Source organism: Triticum dicoccoides, chromosome 3B (genome assembly GCF_002162155.2).
Source record: "Triticum dicoccoides isolate Atlit2015 ecotype Zavitan chromosome 3B, WEW_v2.0, whole genome shotgun sequence".
NCBI lineage: Eukaryota > Viridiplantae > Streptophyta > Magnoliopsida > Poales > Poaceae > Triticum > Triticum dicoccoides.
Window position 1 is genome coordinate 131,557,209 of NC_041385.1, and position 23,754 is coordinate 131,580,962.

General features: G+C 46.5%; 2 protein-coding genes across 2 annotated transcripts; both read left to right on the forward strand.

Moving 5' to 3' along the window:
* The first annotated feature begins 10,886 nt into the window (after positions 1-10,886).
* LOC119275151 (TSL-kinase interacting protein 1-like) lies at positions 10,887-14,957 on the forward strand. The gene is made up of 8 exons (XM_037555951.1): positions 10,887-11,180; positions 12,339-12,525; positions 12,695-12,891; positions 12,996-13,234; positions 13,538-13,853; positions 13,940-14,314; positions 14,396-14,485; positions 14,596-14,957. Exons 2-8 carry the CDS (start codon positions 12,414-12,416, stop codon positions 14,722-14,724), a joined length of 1,458 nt encoding a protein of 485 aa, XP_037411848.1. The 5' UTR covers positions 10,887-11,180; positions 12,339-12,413; the 3' UTR covers positions 14,725-14,957.
* Positions 14,958-21,740: 6,783 nt separating this feature from the next.
* On the forward strand, positions 21,741-22,522 carry LOC119280976. Its single transcript, XM_037561642.1, has one exon. The coding sequence runs from the start codon at positions 21,876-21,878 to the stop codon at positions 22,311-22,313; it is 438 nt and encodes a 145-aa protein (XP_037417539.1). The 5' UTR covers positions 21,741-21,875; the 3' UTR covers positions 22,314-22,522.
* Positions 22,523-23,754: the final 1,232 nt, after the last annotated feature.

Consider the following 23,754-nt stretch of genomic DNA (forward strand, 5'->3'; position numbering starts at 1 on the left):
GAATGAGTAAAGAGACTTGCTGGTAACGAGATTGAACAAGGTATCGGTATACCGACGATCGAATCTCGGGCAAGTACCATACCGCTAGACAAAGGGAATTGTATACGGGATCGATTGAGTCCTTGACATCGTGGTTCATCCGATGAGATCATCGTGGAACATGTGGGAGCCAACATGGGTATCCAGATCCCGCTGTTGGTTATTGACCGGAGAACATCTCGGTCATGTCTGCATGTCTCCCGAACCCGTAGGGTCTACACACTTAAGGTTCGATGACGCTAGGGTTATAAAGGAAGCTTGTATGTGGTTACCGAATGTTGTTCGGAGTCCCGGATGAGATCCCGGACGTCACGAGGAGTTCCGGAATGGTCCGGAGGTAAAGATTTATATATAGGAAGTCCTGTTTCGGCCATCGGGACAAGTTTCGGGGTCATCGGTATTGTACCGGGACCACCGGAAGGGTCCCGGGGGCCCACCGGGTGGGGCCACCTGCCCCGGGGGCCACATGGGCTGTAAGGGGTGCGCCTTGGCCTACATGGGCCAATGGCACCAGCCCCTAGAGGCCCATGCGCCAAGATATAGGAAAAAGGGGAGAGTCCTAAAGGGGGAAGGCACCTCCGAGGTGCCTTGGGGAGGATGGACTCCTCCCCCCCTCTTAGCCGCACCCCTTCCTTGGAGGAAGGGGCAAGGCTGCGCCTCCCCCCTCTCCCCTGCCCCTATATATAGTGGAGGGGAGGGAGGGCATCTATACCTGAGCCCTTGGCGCCTCCCTCCCTCCCGTGACACCTCCTCCTCTCCTGTAGGTGCTTGGCGAAGCCCTGCAGGATTGCCACGCTCCTCCATCACCACCACGCCGTTGTGCTGCTGCTGGATGGAGTCTTCCTCAACCTCTCCCTCTCTCCTTGCTGGATCAAGGCGTGGGAGACATCGTCGAGCTGTACGTGTGTTGAACGCGGAGGTGCCGTCCGTTCGGCACTAGGATCATCGGTGATCTGAATCAAGACGAGTACGACTCCATCAACCCCGTTCACTTGAACGCTTCCGCTTAGCGATCTACAAGGGTATGTAGATGCACTCTCCTTCCCCTTGTTGCTAGTCTCTCCATAGATAGATCTTGGTGACACGTAGGAAAATTTTGAATTTCTGCTACGTTCCCCAACAGTGGCATCATGAGCTAGGTCTATTGCGTAGATTCTTTGCACGAGTAGAACACAAAGTAGTTGTGGGCGTCGATATTGTTCAATATGCTTGCCGTTACTAGTCTTATCTTGATTCGGCGGCATCATGGGATGAAGCGGCCCGGACCAACCTTACACGTACGCTTACGTGAGACCGGTTCCACCGACAAACATGCACTAGTTGCATAAGGTGGCTGGCGGGTGTCTGTCTCTCCCACTTTAGTCGGATCGGATTCGATGAAAAGGGTCCTTATGAAGGGTAAATAGCAATTGGCATATCACATTGTGGTTCATGCGTAGGTAAGAAACGTTCTTGCTAGAAACCCATAGCAGCCACGTAAAACATGCAAACAACAATTAGAGGACGTCTAACTTGTTTTTGCAGGGTATGCTATGTGATGTGATATGTCCAAAGGATGTGATGAATGATATATGTGATGTATGAGATTGATCATGTTCTTGTAATAGGAATCACGACTTGCATGTCGATGAGTATGACAACCGGCAGGAGCCATAGGAGTTGTCTTAATTTATTTGTGACCTGCGTGTCAACTTAAACGTCATGTAATTACTTTACTTTATTGCTAACCGTTAGCCATAGTAGTAGAAGTAATAGTTGGCGAGGCAACTTCATGAAGACACGATGATGGAGATCATGATGATGGAGATCATGGTGTCATGCCGGTGACGATGATGATCATGGAGCCCCAAAGATGGAGATCAAAAGGAGCAAAGTGATGATGGCCATATCATGTCACTATTTGATTGCATGTGATGTTTATCATGTTTATACATCTTATTTGCTTAGAATGACGGTAGTAAATAAGATGATCCCTTACAACAATTTCAAGAAGTGTTCTCCCCTAACTGTGCACCGTTGCGACAGTTCGTGTTTCGAAGCACCACGTGATGATCGGGTGTTAGATTCTAACGTTCACATACAACGGGTGTAAGACAGATTTACACACGCGAAACACTTAGGGTTAACTTGACGAGCCTAGCATGTACAGACATGGCCTCGGAACACGGAGACCGAAAGGTCGAGCATGAGTCGTATAGAAGATACGATCAACATGAAGATGTTCACCGATGATGACTAGTCCGTCTCACGTGATGATCGGACATGGCCTAGTTTGACTCGGATCATGTAATCACTTAGATGACTAGAGGGATGTCTATCTAAGTGGGAGTTCATAAGATGAACTTAATTATCCTGAACATAGTCAAAAGGATTTTGCAAATTATGTCGTAGCTCACGCTATAGTTCTACTGTTTAGATATGTTCCTAGAGAAAAATTAGTTGAAAGTTGATAGTAGCAATTATGCGGACTAGGTCCGTAAACTGAGGATTGTCCTCATTGCTTCATAGAAGGCTTATGTCCTTAATGCACCGCTCAGTGTGCTGAACCTCGAACGTTGTCTGTGGTTGTTGCGAACATCTGACATACACGTTTTGATAACTACGTGATAGTTCAGCTAAACGGTTTAGAGTTGAGGCACCAAAGACATTTTTGAAACGTCGCGAAACATATGAGATGTTTTGAGGGCTGAAATTGGGATTTCAGGCTCGTGCCCATGTCAAGAGGTATAAGACCTCCGATGACTTTCTTAACCTGCAAACTAAGGAGAAAAGCTCAATTGTTGAGCTTGTGCTCAGATTGTCTGAGTACAACAATCATTTGAATCGAGTGGGAGTTGATCTTCCAGATAAGACAGTGATGGTTCTCCAAAGTCATTGCCACCAAGCTGTTAGAGCTTCGTGATGAACTATAACATATCAGGGATAGATATGATGATCCTTGAGGTATTCGCGATGTTTGACACCGCGAAAGTAGAAATCAAGAAGGAGCATCAATTGTTGATGGTTGGTGAAACCACTAGTTTCAAGAAGGGCAAGGGCATGAAGGGATACTTCATGAAACGGCAAATCAGCTGCTGCTCTAGTGAAGAAACCCAAGGTAAAACCCAAACCCGAGACTAAGTGCTTCTGTAATAAGGGGAACAACCACTAGAGCAGAATTACCCTAGATACTTGGTAGATAAGAAGGCTGGCAAGGTCGATAGAAGTATATTGGATATACATTGTGTTAATGTGTACTTTGCTAGTACTCCTAGTAGCACCAGGGTATTAGATACCGATTCGGTTGCTAAGTGTTAGTAACTCGAAACAAAAGGCTACGGAATAAACGGAGACTAGCTAAAGGTGAGCTGACGATATGTGTTGGAAGTTTTTCCAAGCTTGATATGATCAAGCATCGCACGCTCCCTCTACCAAAGAGATTGGTGTTAAACCTAAATAATTGTTATTTGGTGTTTGCGTTGAGCATAGACATGATTGGATTACGTCTATCGCAATACGGTTATTCATTTAAGGAGAATAATGGTTACTCTGTTTATTTGAATAATACCTTCAATGGTCTTACACCTAAAATGAATGGTTTATTAAATCTCGATCGTAGTGATACACATGTTCATGCCAAAAGATAGTAATGATAGTACCACCTACTTGTGGCACTGCCACGTAAGTCATATCGGTATAAAACGCATGAAGAAGCTCCATATTGATGGATCTTTGGGCTCACTCGTTTTTGAAAAGTTTGAGACATGCGAACCAAGTCTATTGGTGTATATGCATGAAGAAACTCCATGCAAATGGACCATTTTGACTCACTTGATTTTGAATCACTTGGGACATGCAAATCATACCACACGGGCAAGATGACTGAAAAGCCTCGTTTTCAGTAAGATGGAACAAGATAGCAACTTGTTGGAAGTAATACATTTTGATGTGTACAGTCCAATGAGTGATGAGGCATGTAGTGGATATTGTTATTACTTCACAGATAATTTGAGTGGATGTTAAGTACATTTACTTGATGAATCATGAGTCTGAATTATTGAAAGGTTCAAGTAATTTCAGGGTGAAGTTGAAAGATCGTCGTGACAAGAGGATAAAATATCTATGATATGATCATAGAGATGAATATCTGAATTACGAGTTTGGCACAGAATTAAGACATTGTGGAAATAGTTCCACAACTAATACAGCCTGGAACACCATAGTGTGATGGTGTGTCCGAACATCATAACTACACCCTATTGGATATGATGCATACCATGATGTCTCTTATCGAAGTACCACTATAGTTTATGGGTTAGGCATTAGAGACAACCACATTCACTTTAAATAGGGCACCACGTAATTCCGTTGAGATGACACCGTATGAATTATGGTTTAGAGAAACCTAAGCTGTCATTTCTTAGAAGTTTGGGGCTGCGATGCTTATGTGGAAAGGTTTCAGGCTGATAAGATCGAACCCAAAGCGGATAAATGCATCTTCATAGGACACCCAAAACAGTTGGGTATACCTCCTGTCTCAGATTCGAAAGCAATAAGGGATTGTTTCTAGAATCGGGTCCTTTCTCGAGGAAAAGTTTCTCTCGAAAGAATTGAGTGGGAGGATGGTGGAGACTTGATGAGGTTATTGAACCGTCACTTCAACAAGTGTGTAGCAGGGCACAGGAAGTTGTTCCTGTGGCACCTACACCAATTGAAGTGGAAGCTTATGATAGTGATCATGAAGTTTCGGATCAAGTCACTACTGAACCTCGTAGGGTGACAAGGATACGTACTACTTCAGAGTGGTACAGTAATCCTGTCTTGAAGGTCATGTTGCTAGACAACAATGAACCTACGAGCTATGGAGAAGCGATGGTGGGCCCAAATTCCGACAAATGGTTAGAAACCATAAAATCCGAGATAGGATCCATGTATGAAAACAAAGTGTAGACTTTGGCAGAACAACTCGATGGTCGTAAGGCTGTTGAGTGCAGATGGATTTTGAAAGGAAGACAGACAATGATGGTAAGTGTCACCATTGAGAAAGCTCGACTTGTCGTTAAGATGTTTTTTCGACAAGTTCAAGGAGTTGACTACGATGAGACTTTCTCACTCGTAGCGATGCTAAGAGTCTGTTGGAATTATATTAGCAATTACTGCATTATTTATGAAATCTTGCAGATAGGATGTCAAAACATTGTTTCCTCGACGATTTTTGAGGAAAGGTTGTATGTGATACAACCGGAAGGTTTTGTCCATCCTGAAATATGCTAATAAGTATGCAAAGCTCCAGCAATCCTTCTGAGGACTGGAGTGAACATCTCGGAGTTGGAATGTATGCTTTGATGATGATCAAAGATTTTGGGTGTATACAAAGTTTATGAGAAACTTGTATTTCCAAAGAAGTGAGTGGGAGCACTATAGAATTTCTGATGAGTATATGTTGTTGACATATTAATGATCGGAAATGACGTAGAATTTCTGGAAAGCATAAAGGGTTATTTGGAAAGTATTTTTCAATGGAAAAGCCTGGATTAAGCTGCTTGAGCATTGAGCATCAAGATCTATAAGGATAGATTAAAACGCTTAATGGTACTTTCAAATGAGCACATACCTTGACGTGATCTTGAAGGTGTTCAAGATGGATCAGTCAAAGAAGGAGTTCTTGCCTGAGTTGTAAGGTATGAAGTTAAGACTTAAAGCTCGACCATGGCAGAATAGAGAGAAAGGAACGAAGGTCGTCCCCTATGCTTAAGACATAGGCTCTACAGTATGCTATGCTGTGTACCGCACCTGAAGTGTGCTTTACCATGAGTCAGTCAAGGGGTACAAGAGTGATCCAAGAATGGATCACAGGACAGCGGTCAAAGTTATCCTTAGTAACTAGTGGACTAAGGAATTTTCTCAATTATGGAGGTGGTAAAAGAGTTCGTCGTAAAGGGTTACGTCGATGCAAGCTTAACACCTATCCGGATAGCTCTGAGTAGAGATACCGGATACGTATAATGGAGCAACAATTTAGAATAGCTCCAAGTAGAATAGTTATTTGGAATAGCTCCAAATAGAACGTGGTAGCTGCATCTAGGAGATGACATAGAGATTTGTAAAGCACACACGGATCTGAAAGGTTCAGACCCGTTGACTATAACCTCTCTCACAAGCATAACATGATAAAACCCAGAACTCATCGAGTGTTAATCACATGGTAAACGTGAACTAGATTATTGACTCTAGTAAACTCTTTGGGTGTTAGTCACATGGGGATGTGACCTTGAGTGTTAATCACATATCGATGTGAACTAGATTATTGACTCTAGTGCAAGTGGGAGACTGTTGGAAATATGCCCTAGAGGCAATAATAAATTGATTATTATTATATTTCCTTGTTCATGATAATCGTTTATTATCCATGCTAGAATTGTATTGATAGGAAACTCAGATACATGTGTGGATATATAGACAACACCATGTCCCTAGTAAGCCTCTAGTTGACTAGCTCGTTAATCAATAGATGGTTACGGTTTCCTGACCATGGACATTGGATGTCGTTGATAACGGGATCACATCATTAGGAGAATGATGTGATGGACAAGACCCAATCCTAAGCCTAGCACAAGATCATGTAGTTCGTATGCTAAAGCTTTTCTAATGTCAAGTATCATTTCCTTAGACCATGAGATTGTGCAACTCCCGGATACCGTAGGAGTGCTTTGGGTGTGCCAAACGTCACAACGTAACTGGGTGGCTATAAAGGTACACTATGGGTATCTCTGAAAGTGTCTGTTGGGTTGGCACGAATCGAGATTGGGATTTGTCACTCCGTGTAAACGGAGAGGTATCTCTGGGCCCACTCGGTAGGACATCATCATAATGTGCACAATGTGACCAAGGGGTTGATCACGGGATGATGTGTTACGGAACGAGTAAAGAGACTTGCTAGTAACGAGATTGAACAAGGTATCGGTATACCGACGATCGAATCTCGGGCAAGTACCATACCGCTAGACAAAGGGAATTGTATACGGGATCGATTGAGTCCTTGACATCGTGGTTCATCCGATGAGATCATCGTGGAACATGTGGGAGCCAACATGGGTATCCAGATCCCGCTGTTGGTTATTGACCGGAGAACATCTCGGTCATGTCTGCATGTCTCCCGAACCCGTAGGGTCTACACACTTAAGGTTCGATGACGCTAGGGTTATAAAGGAAGCTTGTATGTGGTTACCGAATGTTGTTCGGAGTCCCGGATGAGATCCCGGACGTCATGAGGAGTTCTGGAATGGTCCGGAGGTAAAGATTTATATATAGGAAGTCCTGTTTCGACCATCGGGACAAGTTTCGGGGTCATCGGTATTGTACCGGGACCACCGAAAGGGTCCCAGGGGCCCACCGGGTGGGGCCACCTGCCCCGGGGGCCACATGGGCTGTAAGGGGTGCGCCTTGGCCTACATGGGCCAAGGGCACCAGCCCCTAGAGGCCCATGCGCCAAGATATAGGAAAAAGGGGAGAGTCCTAAAGGGGGAAGGCACCTCCGAGGTGCCTTGGGGAGGATGGACTCCTCCCCCCTCTTAGCCGCACCCCTTCCTTGGAGGAAGGGGCAAGGCTGCGCCTCCCCCCTCTCCCCTGCCCCTATATATAGTGGAGGGGAGGGAGGGCATCTATACCTGAGCCCTTGGCGCCTCCCTCCCTCCCGTGACACCTCCTCCTCTCCTGTAGGTGCTTGGCGAAGCCCTGCAGGATTGCCACGCTCCTCCATCACCACCACGCCGTTGTGCTGCTGCTGGATGGAGTCTTCCTCAACCTCTCCCTCTCTCCTTGCTGGATCAAGGCGTGGGAGACATCGTCGAGCTGTACGTGTGTTGAACGCGGAGGTGCCGTCCGTTCGGCACTAGGATCATCGGTGATCTGAATCACGACGAGTACGACTCCATCAACCCCGTTCACTTGAACGCTTCCGCTTAGCGATCTACAAGGGTATGTAGATGCACTCTCCTTCCCCTCGTTGCTAGTCTCTCCATAGATAGATCTTGGTGACACGTAGGAAAATTTTGAATTTCTGCTACGTTCCCCAACATGGTTTGTGTCTGGTTTGTGTCAGTGAGACCTAAGTTCCAGTCATATGGTGTGAGACATATGCTACCTTATCTTTCAAGTATCATTATCTATGTCTATCTAGCTTATGAGTTGCATGCTTATCCTGTTATCTATGTTGCTCTCATATATCATGCTTAGGTAGTTGGTCTCTAAAATGTAGGGGGAGCATTGATCCTGGTATCTGTATCGTGCAGTCCAAAGCACTTATCTAGACATCACACATCCAAGGGGAGCCCTTCTACATTTTAGGACGGTGGGGCTTTGCGCCGATCCTATATCTTTCTTGTTTGTGCGAATCCCGTATTGTCATCAATCCGCCAAAAAGGGGGAGATTGTAAGGGCATATTTATCCCCAAGATGTTTTGGTGATTGATGACAATGCTTTTGCGGACTAATCGTGTGCGTTGAGTTCTTTCAGAGATTCATCCTTTGACACGAGACGATTACTTCCCCTCGGTGTTTTATTCAAGACGGTGTAGCTCCTTCGTTTCTTTGCTGGTGGTCTAGTTTCGTAGGAGTCACCGTACTATCAAGAGGGGATCCGCTTTGGGAAGGCTAGGGTGGAATCAACACGTACACATCCTTATCACACCCGATGCTTCTTTCCGCTTCTTTGGAGCTATCTTTCCTAATCTGTGCCTGCCTGTCCTGTCCCAGCGGTAGTACCACGGTCCTCAACGGTAGTACCGCCGAAGCTCGTCAAGCGGTAGTACCGCTCCCCGAGCGGTAGTACCGCTTGCGAACTTCGGCCGTAGTACCGCAGTGGTTCCGGGCTACTACCGCCTCGATTCTCGACTGCTATTTTTCGTGTCAGGTTTTACGGTACTAGTAGCAGCAGTAGGGGCGGTAGTACCGCTCCAAGCGGTAGTACCGCCTATACTTCCGCGGTAGTACCACTTATCAGCGGTAGTACTGCCCTGTCCAAGCGGTACTACCGCTCTGTGCGTGGCTGTTTGGGGAGGTACCGGTTGGATTGTTTGCCCCACTATATAAAGGTGTCTTCTTCCCCAAAGTTGACCTACCTCTTCCCCCAAAAGCTCCATTGTTGCTCCAAGCTCCATTTTCGCACGATCTCTCTCCCTAGCCAATCAAACTTGTTGATTTGCTCGGGATTGGTTGAGAAGGCCCCGATCTACACTTCCACCAAGAGAAATTTGATTCCCCCACTAATCCCTAGCGGATCTTGTTACTCTTGGGTGTTTGAGCACCCTAGACGGTTGAGGTCACCTCAAAGCCATACTCCATCGTGGTGAAGCTTCGTGGTGTTGTTGGGAGCCTCCAAGTGTTGTGGAGATAGCCCCAATCTTGTTTGTAAAGGTTCGGTCGCCGCCTTCAAGGGCACCAATAGTGGAATCACGGCATCTCGCATTGTGTGAGGGCATGAGGAGATTACGGTGGCCCTAGTGGCTTCTTGGGGAGCATCGTGCCTCCACACCGCTCTAACGGAGACGTACTTCCCCTTAAAAGGAAGGAACTTCGGTAACACATCCTCGTCTTCACCGGCTCCACTCTTGGTTATTTCATGCCTTTACTTTTGCAAGCTTACTTGTGTTGTATCTATTGCTTGCTTGTGTGCTACTTGTCATTGCATCATATAGGTTGTCCACTTAGTTGCATATCTAGACAACCTACTTTGTCGCAAGGTTTAATTTGTTAAAGAAAAGCTTAAAAATTGTTAGTTGCCTATTCACCCCCCCTTTAGTCAACCGTATCGATCCTTTCACACGCCCCCTTCCCCGCGAGCCCTTATGGGCCGGACCATGTCCATGTGGGATGCCGTCTGTTTTTTATTTCGTTTTTCTTCCTATTTTTTACTTATTTATTAAAATATTTCAAGATTTCAAAAAAGTTCTAAATTTAAAAAAAGTTCTAAATTTCAAAAAAGTTCATTTTAAAAACATTCAGGAAATTATAAAATTTCTGTGTATTTTAAAATAATGTTCGCATATTCAAAAAATGTTACAATCTTTTAAGAAAACTGGGAAATAAAAATGTTCTTGATTTTGAAAAACATTCGCAAACTAAAATAGTGTTGATACATTTTTGACATAGTTTGCCAAAATAAAAAATGTTCGTGAATTAACCGATTCAAGAAATGATTATGAATTGGAGAAATATTTGTACTTTTAAGAAAATAGTACTAAATTTTTTTCCAAGTTCTGAAAACTTTATTCAAGAATTTCGGAATTTTTCGAAAATTGTTCTCCAATACACAAAAATGTTCACGTGTTTCTTTTTCAAGTTCGCAATCTCAAAAATAGTCACGAATTTGGAAAAAAATTCATGAATTTGAAAGTATTCACGATTTCATATAAATGTTCACAAATTCTAAAAGTATTCATGATTTAAAAAATTCAGTAATTTGAAAATACGTCCACAAAATGAAAAGTGAAAATAGGAAAATTACATCGAGAATGAAGAAAATAAAATATAAATGAGGAATGAAAGAAAAGGGAAAAGGGAAAATGAATTTAGAAAAAATGAAAAAGCAAATGAAAAAAGGAAAGAAAGGAAAGAATGAACCTAAAAATACCAGAATAAACGAAAAGTGAAAACACACAAAAAGAGAAAACTCGGCCCAGGAAGGTTAAACTAAATTCTAGAACCTTTTCAAAGCCGGAAAGAAGCTAGTTGGGCCGGCCCAAAGTACGCGCTCGGTCGCTAACCAGCGACCCTACGCGCTAAATAGGATTGGCCCACCGTAAAAAAAAAAGGCCGACCCCCAGAACAAAATTTAGGAGCGCTTGGACTTGGCCGAGCGCCGGGACAAGAGAGGCGGCAAAACTTCCCCCGAAACATTTCGCCGTCCCGTCTCCTTCTCCTGCTCCTCCTCCTGCCTCCCGCGCGCTCCCCTCCTCGCCCCCGCGAGGCCGAGGGGATCGTCCGGCCGACCGGAGCCCTGGTCGACTCCGGTGGGCGCCCGCCCTCATCGCCCCTTGGCTCCGCGCTTGGCTTTCGTCCCCGGCCCCGAGGCCGGCTCGCCGCCGGCGGATCCGTCGCCGGAGCTACTAGGGTTTCGCGGCATCGGGCCTCGCCGCCGCCGAGATCTAGGGTTTCGAGCTCAGGTACGCCCCCCTCCGCCGCCTCGGGTTGCCTGGCGTGGTTGGGCAGAGTAAAATTCGTGGCTTTGTTGGGTTTCTGTAATGTCAGGAGCGGAGTAGGATTCGTGGATTAGGTTTTGCGGTTCCGTTCCCGAATCCGTGCTTGATCCGCGCTGCCCCTAACCCCTCTCTTCGAGCCGCGGGCACGAAGGGAACGGCACATCGACTCGCCGCCCTCCAGCCCAGTGCCGCGCCAAGGCTGCAGGGTAAACCTTCTTCCCTTACGCGATCCTGGCTTGGTTTCTCTGGTGCTACTTGGTGGCCCTGAGCGTGGAAACCCTAGGTTAACTAATGGATGGGGATTGACGCGAGGGTTTGAGGGGATTAAGTGCTGGATTCAGGAGGCGGGTTGAGGGGATGATGGGTAGTAACATCATGTTCCCCTTCCCCCTTTTTCAAGATAATGATGCTCCTGTTCATGTAGATGAGAGGGCGATTTATGCTTTGGTAGCTATCCTCAATTGCCCCCCTAGTTCCAGCGTCGAAGAATTCGTCCTCAATTCTCCCCTAGTTCCAGCGTGAATGAATTCGTCGGCTGAGATCCACCACAGGCTTATGCATATCTTGTTGTTGAATAAATGTGTGGTTGGTAGCAATTACAAATTTGCAATTAGGGATCAGTTGTTTGGTTTATTGCCAACACAATTCTCAACTTGTTGAATGGTCACCTGAATTTTATTATTAAAATGGAACAAATTTTTTTTGAACCGAACTGGAACAAATCAGTTTTTTTGAACAAATATTAGCCCTAACATAAAACAGTCAGTTTTTCACTTTTGCTTGCAAGTTTGTGCTCTTCCATTATATATTCATTCAGTATCAAGTGCAACTAAAAGAATTATTGCTAAATCAAATTAAAACATGTTACGAAATGGACTGTTAATTCGGATAGCTTAGTTGGCAATAATTTGATTTAGCAAGAATCATTAACAGTCCATTTTTCATTGCTAAAAGAATCATTAACAGTCCATTTCGTAGCATTTGAATTTAGTTCGATACTCACCAGTCTTCTGATTTGAAACGGATCTTGTATTTGCGCTTTATCAAATTAAGAATGGTTATTATGAATTATAAAGTCTAGAGATGGATTCGGTAACCAGTATCGCGATTTATTACCTGCAGGAAGGGTGGAAGTTTCCTAAGGCTAGATCAATATTGAACCTGATAGTTACCACAGCTGACGAATATCAAACAATCATGAAAGCTCCTGAGCAGCGCCGTAAACCAACTGATACAGAAGCAAAGGCCAAACTTGGTGGTGATAAGTTGCATTGCCTGAAGCCAGGAAAATACACCCACAAATCATCAGGTGATGCGTTGGTTCCCTATTCCTAATTTCTTATAGTACTACGTTCGTACTGAACTTCAGATCAGAGAAATCAACAATTGAAGTAGAAAAGTAGGTGCTCGTTGGCAGCTGCATTTGGACTGTAACAACCACATGTCCCTGTCAAGTTTTTAACCATATCACTTTTCAGGCAATATCGGGGCAAAATGCAGAAGAGAAGATGCTCAATCATTTACCAGCAGTAAGATTGCATTGAAGGGTGGTAGCTTTATGGAAGTACCATTTAACAATTCGACAAACTTACCTGCTCAACCACCAAATTATTCTAAAAAGATGAAGCTTCAGTTTTTTCCAATAGATGAGGCGATTCAAAAGGTTCTACAGCAGGTGATTATCTCAGTTTATGCAAGAAACTTGTATAAGTACTGCATGTAACGTTCTGTAAGTTCAAATTTCTTGTCTTATGGCTTTTTCCACCACTTAATTAACAGGAGAAACACAATCCTTACCTTGAGTTGACCTTGGCTCCTCGAAAGAAGATGTCCTCAATTGTGCAACATCTGAACACAAAATGGGGCCGTTCTAGCTGCGCAAAAGGCGAGCTCATGCTCTTCCCATATGGTGCTAGACCGGATAGCTTAGTTGGCAGTGAAAAATGGACTGTTAATGATTCTTGCACTGCTGCTGATGTTTATGTTGCTGTTGGCAGCCCTTCAACATTTCGCTTAAGGTTTGATTTCTTACTGAGAAATGGTTACCTTCATCGTAATAATATATCTATGGAGGATGATTGTGTGTGTGTGTGCATGCGTGTGTGTGTGTGTGTGTGTGTGTGTGTGTGTGTCTTTTGTTTAATTCTCTCTACATTAATGTAAGGTACTTTCAGATGATCATGATTTTGTATTCATTAGCATGTCATAAAAGAAATTAGCAATGATGGTTCAGATTTGGAGACTCGACATGTCAAACAGCGTGATATGAAAATCAAGCAGGTACAAAAAATTTCAGCTAATCATCGTTTTGTTTACTTTAGGTATGGATGGTTTGAGCACAATTTGAAGCAACAAAGCAGCGAAGAATCTTTTGCACCCATGCACTCTGCAGAAAAGACCATCGGTGACAAACCTTCAGATCATTTTGTGTTTCCAAACAAACCTTCAGATCCTTTTGAGTTTCCAAACAAACCTTTAGATCCTTTTGAGTTTCCAAACAAACCTTCAGATCCTTTTGAGCTTCCAAACAAATCTTCAGATCCTTTTGAGTTTCCAAGCAAACCTTCAGATCCTTTTGAGTTTCCAAGTAAATTTACCAGTCCATCCGATGTGTGTAACACGGAACAGACTGTGGTGGTGAGTATGCAATTTCATTTGATTCTTACAACAATGATGTCATTTGTACTTGAGACTTAATCCTCTTTGTATGTTTCCAAAATTAGGATAACCAAACCAAAGTGACACCTCTCTCGTGGATAGACTGCATATCCAATATCAGTTTCGGAGCACTCTTATCACAGGCTGTACCCTCTCAAGACAGTAAACAACCGCCTTTGCAAAATAGCTCGATTCTCCAGCAGATTCCTGCTACGTGCGATTCATTTGATGCTGCTATTGCCTCCTTGATTGCTCACCAGCAAACAAGTAACCAACCGAAGGTCTCACATCCATCTGTTTGGGATGCAGAAGAAACTTGTCATGCATTTCCCCGGAATCAAACTTCAGCCAGGATGTTCTCTTCAGCTCATGGCAACAGTAGTGCTATTACCCCGTCTATCCTGGGTGCAATTCCTGAGTCTGATACAGATGGCAACCAGGTAGCTGCTATTCCCTTGCTCTTGTAATGTTCTGTCTTCCAAACACAGTATGTGTTGCTTAATAGCCTTTTCTTGCTGCAGCGTTGTTCTACTGAAGGCAGGAAAGAGGAATCAACCCCTCAGATACCAGGCTTGGGCAATAATGATAATGTGAAGCCAGATGTGCCAATGGTATCATTTAGGGCCTCTTAACAAACATTGATATTTTTGAGATGCTTTGTTTTGCTTTCTCATCCAATTGCTGATTGGATTCTTATATATGCTTACCTGCTCGCTTTCAGCCTGAATCCACCGGTGAGCCAGAGCTTGGGGCATTTGACTCTAGGCTTTTGAGTGGAACCGACAGTTTAGGTCTAAGTGGCTTGCTAGCAAACAGCTTGGATGCATTTCCGAAGTTCACTGTTTCGTAAGGCTCAGAAATTTACATTGAAGACCTGAAGTTATAGATCCTGTAAAGATCACCGTTTGGTTTCTTGCTTCAAGAACCGATTACTTTTGGGCTTACTGAAGCTGGTCGTGTAGATAATCAGTTAACGGCCCATCTTAGTCACATAAACTTAATTCTTACTGATCGCTCGCTACTTGCGAGAATTCTGTATTTTCAAAATTGTTCATAATCTGCTTGGTTGCTTACCGTTTTGTATGCATCCTGTATTTCGTCAAATGTTTTATGAACAGATATTCTCTTTGAAACTTTGGACTTGAATATCTGTGTGTAAAACCTGAGTGGGCTTACTGAAATTGACCAATTCTTCATCGTTACATTGGTTTGAAGTTGATTGTGCTTGCGCTTTTGTCATGAAAGAAACACTTGGTTGAGAAGTTCAGTGGTATGTTGCTACATGACGATATCAATTTTGTGTTATCATTCTGTCCAATATTTGTTGGAACTCACCAGTTTTCCTTTACTACAAGATACGGGAGGTTGGGAAAGAGGGGGCATGTAGTGATGGCCTACAAGCACAAGCACAGGTTGCAGATGATAGTGTTTCGAAGGGGTCTGAAGATTACGTGGCCAATCTTAGCTTCACTCAACTCTTGACGGTAATCTTGCTAAGATGGTTTACATATCTAGAATTCTACTCCCTCCATTCACAAATATAATATGTTTTGGACATTTCAATATGGACCACCTATGGACTGAAATGAGTAAACAAATACGCTAAAACATGTCTATACACTTCCGATTCACAAAACAGTTAGAACATCTTATATAGTATTATTTGTGAACGGAGCAAGTAGATAAAGTCGTTTGAGAAGGAGTTCTAACTAGTTTGTTTGATCTACAGGGTCCAGTCCCATATGATCTTTTAACAGGGTTATATTGATGCACTTTTGTTTCATCTCATTCTATATTGTTCATCCTATAAAGAAGCAAGCAACAACTTGGGAGCATTTCGAGTTATTATTACAAAGAAGCAAGCAACTCGGAGCATTTTGGGAGACTGACGCAGTACTGGTAGCGTGTGCGGCCGTACACTTGTGGCCGCCTTCTGCGATCGTGTGTTCCTCTGTACGCTAGCCAGCTGAGACGACGTTGTCGCAGTCCGGATTTAATACCCGTCACTACGGTACCAGCATTTTTCCCAGCTGCATACGTACAGTACTTATTTATGGATATCGTTGGCAGTTGGGCATCGGTTTTTTCCTGGAGGAACTGACGGAGAATGACTCTTCCGGCTGATAAACAAGTCTGAACAGACGCCATTTTCCCCACTTGTGAAGCACGATCTTTTCCTGGGAGAAACTGACGGGGAATTTTTCAAGTCAAACAAGTTTGAAAGGATTTCGCAGCTGATCCTGATCCTGGTTGCTTTGTTTGACCATCGGATCCCTTTCCCTCACCAACTTGCCTGGAGATCCGCAACCGCAACATGCGGCGCTTGCGTCGATGGTCAAATCTGGCGTTCCATCTGAGCGAAACTGATACCCATGCATACTTAGGGCATCTCCAGCCGTTCGGCCCCCCAGGGCGCCTAAATAGAGCGGCCTGGGGGCGTGCCGGCACTAGTTCGGCCCCTGGGGGCGCCCTAGCTCCCAGTCACGCCCCCACGCGCCGGTCTCAGGATGCGGAAAATTCAAACTTGGTCGTTCCCGCTCTCAAAAGACGCCGTAAATCCGGCGATCGGATGTAGTCTGGCGTTACAAAAAACATAGGGCCGCCGTGCGCAACGATTCACTCGGCTTGGTCGGCTCCAGGTGTTGGCGGAGTCGGCGTGCGCGGGCTCGTTGGTATCGGACCTGCTTCGTCGCAGGGCTGCGTCGGCGCGGCTTCGGCACTGCTGGGCGGCGATGTAGAGGCGCCGTCCGGGCTTGGCGTCCGTGTGGTCGTGGGCGTCATCGGCGTCGTCGGCGTTGCCGTCGGCATCTCGTTCAGGATGAGGCGGCGCTGCACCAGGTACCAAGCCTTGAGCTTCTCGTCGTTGCTCTGGAGCATATCCGCCCCGCTCATCAGAAAAGCCATGTCGGTGTTCCTCTTCTTCGCGGCGACGTTCGTCCGGAGCAGGTCGAGCTTGATGGCGTTGTTCTTTATAAGCGACGACCACCGCGCCTCGGTCTTCTCTTCGCGTAGGACGGCCCGGGCCTGGGCGTCGGCGAGGCAATGCTCGATGGACTCCTGCACTCGCGTGGTTGCCGCGTCGGCGCTTTTCCCCTTCTTTGCCAACTTGTGGCCGTCCGGCCGTCCCTCTGACGCGTCCGGAGTCGTCGCATCTGGCTTGTATGTCTCCTTGGCCTTGTCGAGGGCACGCCGGACTTCCGCCCACTTCTCGCACTTGTCAATGCGCTTGTAGACGCGGAGGTGCTTGAAGTCGGCGTCTTGGTTGTCACCCCGATACATGGCGAACATACGTAGCAGCTGCGCGGAGAGACAAACAGTTGGCGGGCGGCGGACGAAGATATGCGGGCGAACGGCGTGCGTACCTGATCCTCAATGCTGGCGCCGCTCTCCGGACGAGCCGCGACCTCCTCGACGATTCCATGCCATTTGTTGCACGCCAACTGGATACGCCCCCAATGGTTCGCCATCACCTTGGAGCCGCGCTGCATGTACACGCCTTTGAAGTAGGGGTCGACGAGCTTCCGCTTGTCGAACTCGGCCTTGATGCGGTCCCAGTACGTGTCCAAGCTCTGGTTCGCGCCGGTGATCGGGTCGAGGCAGACGACTTTCCATGCTTCGGCGAGGCATTCCTCCTCCTTGGACGTCCACTTGATGCGCGGTTGGGCTGACCTAGCCGCCCGCTTCTTCTTCTTCTGGCGCCCCTTCGTCGGAATAGGAGCCGGCTCCTCCTCCTCCTCCTCCTCGTCCTCCTCCACCTCGGGTTCCTGCGCGTCGTCGCCGTAGACGTAGCCGAGCTCGGCCTCCATGTCGCCGTTGAGGTCCACTACCTCGTCCTGGGTGGCGAACCCGGGATACTCGGCGGCCGCGGTCAATCCTGTCGCGATGATGTCGTCCATGTCGGCTCCCGTGTCGTCGGTGTCGCCGAGGTGCGAGAAGGGTAGCGGTCCGCGGTAGAGATGGGGCATCGGTGTGGACGCGTAGGAGGCGGGCGACGAGTAGTTGTATGGAGGGTACTGCACGCCGACGAAGGCGGGCGAGGGCGTGCGCGTAGCGGGGTGACCATGAGGGAAGGTCACGTTTGGGTTGAACCCGCCGTGCGCGTCGCCGTCGGCGTAGCCGGGCGACGATGAACCCCATGGAGATCCGGCGCCTTGCTGTCCCCAGGGCGCGTACTGGGCGTGGCTGACGACAGGTGGATTCATCCCCGCCTGGTCGACCGATGAGGAAGACGCCGCCGCGCGCGCCGCATTGTCACGGGCCTTCTTGGCTATGGCCCTGTTCCGCCTGTCGGCGGTGACCGCTTCGCGCCGCTGAACTTCCATCCTCCACTCGGCGTTCGACAGGCCCGGTGGCTTCGATGGCGGCGCCCTCGGTTTCCTCTGCTTCGGCTGGACCACGGCGCCAGTCGCGGTTGCCGCCGCGCGCGGCATGGCGTACTTCTTCGGCGGCATGGCGTACTTCTTCGCGGCGAGCGGGAGGGGGTTTGGCGGGAGAAAGGGATAGAATGGCGGGAGGAAGGCGAGCGAGCGGGAGAGATGCGAGGGAAAAGCGTCAAGAAACGGCGGGAAAAGATCCTCGGGGCGCTTCCAGGGTGGGCCCACGTGCCTTTTTCGCTTGCGCCGGCTCCCCAAGCGTCCCCCAGGGCGCCGGGTTCGGCCTGGGTCCGCCGGCACCAGTTTTGGCCCGAGCCGGCGAAAAACGGGTTTCTGAAGGCGCGACTGGGGCCTTTTTTTGGCGCCGGCGCGGCAAAATCGCCTGGGGAGGGCCTGTTGGGGGCGCGGTTAGAGATGCTCTTATGTCTCTCCGTTGTTGTTATTGCGGCTGCTGTTGTGCCCATCAAAACTCACTCGTTCCTCATCTACAGTTCAAATCCAAACCCCTCTAGAAATTGATCCTTCCACACGGTTGTGTGTATTACAAGGGAAACATGTAACTGCCGTGTCAACTGCTAAAGTGCCACTCTTAAACCCGGACGTCGACGTCAGTAGACCTGTCAGTCCATTATTCTGCTTGCGCACTACACGTTTCATAATAAATCAAAAGAAAAAAAAAACTAAGTAGAGTATATGGCTGATGCAACAACAATGACACAATATGTATCAGAGTATAGATTGATTTTCTCCAAGTAACGAACAGCTAGCCAAGCTGCCAAACGGTAGGCCTAACCGAAGGCTTAACCTGCCACTTGGCAACAAGAGGAACAAAGTTCAATCAGCTTGGACTAGGGGAATCCCGTTTCAAACCAGTTAAGACGATAGACATTAAGTTACAAAATATACACACATACAGAGAGGAGCTGCCACCAGATAAACCAAACGTGATTACAGGATGAGGCTGAGTCATGAACTCATGATCAACAAAAAGTACTTTCTGGTAGAGTTGGGGCCGCTTCGGCGATCATGGTCGATCTCTTGATCCCAAAGTAATGGACACTCCATATGCAATGATGAGCACCAAGATCGATAAACCGGTAATGGAGTGTAAGCACGCGCCTAAATGTACTTTATGTCGTGAAAGAGAAAAATAATATTGCACTACCGTGTCAAAATTCAGGTAACGCAGGAATTTGGCAAACTGAGTGTAGCTAAGATGGTTAGGTTTCTTGTGGTGGAACTAGCCTTTCATGTTTCAATTCCTAGACTTGGCACCGGTGCTCGCATTTTTTTAGTTTTACTTTCAGATTTTTCGGGATGTTCGTTCAGTGGGAGGAGACGTTCCCATTAGTCCTGTCCATGGGAAGTCCGGCCCGACCCGACCCAGCCCGACCCGGCCTGGCCCGACGCTGCCCCCCGGCCGGGCTCGGGCCTAGTTTTTGAGCCAGAAGGCCGGGCCGGGCCCGGGCCCGTCGTTTTTGCATTTTTCTGAAGGTCTGGTCGGGCCGGGCCGGGCCCGTCGTTTTTGCATTTTTCTGAAGGTCGGGCCGGGTCGGCCCGGAGCCTGACGGGCTTTTACGTGTTCGGGCCGGGCTCGGTCCTAGAAACATAGGTCCGATGGCCGGGCCTGGGTTTTTTGTGTCGGGCTTGGCTAGGCCCGACCCAAAGCCCGGCCCGGCCCGAGGTTTGGCCATGTATAGTTCCCATCGACTACAAAGGCGCTGGTGACTTCTTCAATCTCAAGATGATTGTGTCAGCATGTGTTAAAAGAAAAGAAACACAAGAATTTGGTAGTGGCGGAAAAAATTCCCCCGAAAACAATGTAACCTGAGGACATTATCCACCACAATGGTCACATGACACCAGGAGCCAAAAGGCATTTTCCCATTACAAGAAAGCTACATTTGAGCCATCTTGCAATTTGATCATGTCATGCCATTGCCACCATGAGTGGAGGAGAGCGGCTGGTTTGTTTGCTAGCCAGTTGGTGCCCTCTCCACTTCAAAGGGGTCTTCAAAATGTCAACTTCTATAGCCATGGACCACGGGCCCAAATAATTTTAATGATTGAGACAGCCTAGGATATGTTTATTATCTCATTCCATTCGGTTGCAAATGGCTAAGATAATAAGCTGGGAAATTCATGCCCTCTTGAACCATATGAATTATGACTTTTTTGCTCCACGTATAATGCTTGTAATAATTATGTTTCACATCAACGGATTGAGCGTGTGTCATATGGTTAGATTCTTTGTGGTGGAACCAATCCAGAAGGATTCAAGTCCTAGACTTGACATTGGTGCACATATTTTTCTGAATTTATTTTAGAATTTTCAGCGATGTTCGCTCAGTGGGAGGAGACGTTCCCGTCCGCTACGACACGCCTGTTGTGATTTCCTTCATAGGGTGTATTTGTATGTGAGCATCTGTGATCGTACCATGTTAAAAAATGTTTCAGTGCAAAAGACATTGTTTTTGTTTGGGAAAACAGATTTGTTGTTTGGAAAACATAAACAACTTCAAGTTCAAATTTGCGAAGGGTTACATAGTCAACTTAATTAGAGATGGTGAGCTCATTACTCTAGACTCTGGTTGTATATATCAAATCGTATCGAAACATATCTTCTGCATTATGAAAAAACAAGCAAATAGAGATCACGTTCTCTTCATTTCCATTATGCCAGTTGTATGCATGGTGTTGAGGGTTTGAAATAGTAAAGACACACTTGGCTTAGTGACAGCAAGAATTGATTGACATAGCTTATTTTGAGGGTTTAGGGGGGAAGCACAGCATGAAAAGTCCAGCTACGATGCTCCCTTCAAAAAGAAAAAGTCCAGCTACGATCCTTCACTCAGACGATGCAACGAGATATTCTGTAATTGATGTTGCGTTTAGCAATGTTTCTTTAGAAGACATCTAGTAGGTGGTTGATGAACCATAAATACGAGATATTCTATAATTGACATTGTGTTTAGCAATGCGTTTTTAGGAGTCACCTAGGTGGTTGATGAAACATAAACATGTATGTTGAATACTATATATCCATATAATATATAACAAGCCCCGCACAAACATATTTGTCATGAAACAAAAAATTATGTCGACGCATACTCGACAGCGTGATGTACGCTGAGAACATCATGTTTCAAGTTGTCTCCATGTAACAATTTTCATGCGATGGAAATATAGTTTTCGTACGATTAAATTATTTCCGCGTGAGTAATTCGGTTTAATTTTTCCAGGGTACTCCAGTCAGCTATGTGCTGTTAGATTATTAATTCTAGCCAGCTATTCTCACTTCATCAGAAAATAAATAGTCCAGTCAGAAATGTGTTGGTGCCATGCTAGCACAACATGAGTACTTATTATTTATACTCCTAAAAAAACAGTACTTATTTACTAGCAGTACTCTACTTACTTAATTAAGAAGATTCCCATCCTCAGCTGAAAAAAGAAGAAGAAGATTTCCATCCTAACCCACGATAAAAAAAAAGAACACCCACCGGCCACCTCTCTGCCCATCTACATATACGCGACCCACGACGGCGTCTCCCACCTCCCACAACCGCTCCGCTACCTCCTCTTCTTGATTCCTGCCACTGTCCGCCTCTCCCGCCCGGCCCTCGCCATGGACGGCGCCGACAGCATGCGGTTCCAGCGGCAGGCCTCCTGCTCCTGCGCCCCCTCCATGTCCCGCGGCTACGTCCGCAGCGGCTTCGACCTCGACGACGACGACTTCGACGGCTTCGCCGACGGGCACTTCGACAAGGCCGGCGTCGTCCAGCACGGGAGGGCGCCGCCCACCGCCGCGTCGCGCGGGTGCGGCACGAAGCTGAGGGGCCTGTGGCGGAAGATCGTCCGGGAGAAGAAGAGGATACTGCTCTGCTCCACCGGCTGCGTGCCCGTCGGCGGGGCCTCGGCGGCGGCGCGGGAGCCCTACGACGCGTACAGCTACGCGCAGAACTTCGACGACGGCGCGGCCTGGGTGGAGCCCGACAACCTCTCGCGCTCCTTCTCCGCGCGCTTCGCCGTCCCCTCCAGGGTCCTGCAGCGGGTCGCCGTGTAGACACGACACGACACGACCCGCCGCCGGCGGCTGCGACCGCGGCCGACCGTCGTTTCTTTCTTTTGTTTTCGTTCTTTGTTTCTTGTTCTTCTCATCTCTGTCTCAGTTTTGGAGTCGTCAACAACTGTGAAAAAGGAATGTTCTTTGCCCGCCTGTAAATGGTAGCCCCTCAATCCCAATATCATGATCAGCATCTGCACCAATCTTCATTGATTTTGCCCCAAACCCTTATGAATCTTGCAGCAAGATGCAAGCAACTCACTCACATGTCTTGCAACGTTGAATCAGACATACATACTGTGGTAATGATTTGCTTAGTTCCAACATCTATCAAACATGTGAAAAACAGTTTGTTTCGAGAATCCAAGTGCACATCTTACCAGAAAATGATTATCCCTTTTACGCCCTCTCTTTACAGAATTATTATTACTCTGAACAATCTCATCCAATTCAAAGCGTGTGCGCAGCAATTAGGTGTAAAGTGCAGATAACCTAGCGTGGTCAAACATGTTTCTTGGTGATTAGGCGATGCGTCCGCACATGTGAGGTTGATTGGAGTCCTCCATGTTGCTCTTTTTCAATGCACCAAACGCTTGCAAATTTGACCACCAAATGGATTTTCACGAAGACGTGACAGCGAAATATCTGACCATCTACAGAAAATTCACACACACCAACGACAATTTGGTGAAGCAAATTTCATTCCATTGACAGTTTTGTGTCACAAATTAATGGAGAAAACTCGGTACAATTTTGTGTGTGTGGGAATTAGGACGGAGGACGGGGTTGGCATCACACGCCGTTGTTGCCGACCTCATCTCTCTTCCGAAAGGGAGATGTCGCAGTTAATCTGGGTCTTTAAACGAAGAGGCAATCTTGTTGCCCATCTCCATCAAAGAAAAGGGCTGTTCTTTTCGTAGGTTCACCACTTTGGCACCGTGATCTTTTTTGTGTATTTGCAAGTGGATTATCATGCACTACTTCCTCGCTCAGATGCAGGCCAGGGATAATCCTTCTTTTCTAAAAAAAAAAGTACTACTTCCTCGGTAAACAAATATAAGATGTTTTACAGACCTGTGTCAAGTCTCTAAAACGAACCTAAAATTCTCAAATCTAACGAACGGTTCTACGGCTGCATTTGGTACTGCGGCGGATCATGAACTCATGATAATCCAGTTCCGTTTGTTCCAAAGGTTTTTTCCCCTGTTTTAGCTGCTGTTTGCTCTTTCATTTTTGTCTACTTTTGTGACTAACTTTTTACACCATTTTTTACAAAAAAAAACACAGTAAGAAATCATACGACAATTCCTGAAAAAAAAAGAAATCATTCAACAACAACCTCAAACTTAGCCTAATTGAAGCAAATAAATACTCTATATGACAATTGCACATGGAGATGATCCAGGTTTTAACTCCTAATAACGTTCATGAGGCCTACTGT

What these genes read in the sequence shown, in the direction of transcription:
- LOC119275151 (XM_037555951.1), top strand. Translation starts at nt 12,414, where the DNA reads ATGAAAGCTCCTGAGCAGCGCCGTAAACCAACTGATACAGAAGCAAAG. An exon ending in TTCAAAAGGTTCTACAGCAG is followed by an intron (nt 12,892 to 12,995) that starts GTGATTATCTCA and finishes CTTAATTAACAG; the next exon opens with GAGAAACACAATCCTTACCT. An exon ending in CCTTCAACATTTCGCTTAAG is followed by an intron (nt 13,235 to 13,537) that starts GTTTGATTTCTT and finishes TGTTTACTTTAG; the next exon opens with GTATGGATGGTTTGAGCACA.
- LOC119280976 (XM_037561642.1), top strand. Translation starts at nt 21,876, where the DNA reads ATGGACGGCGCCGACAGCATGCGGTTCCAGCGGCAGGCCTCCTGCTCC.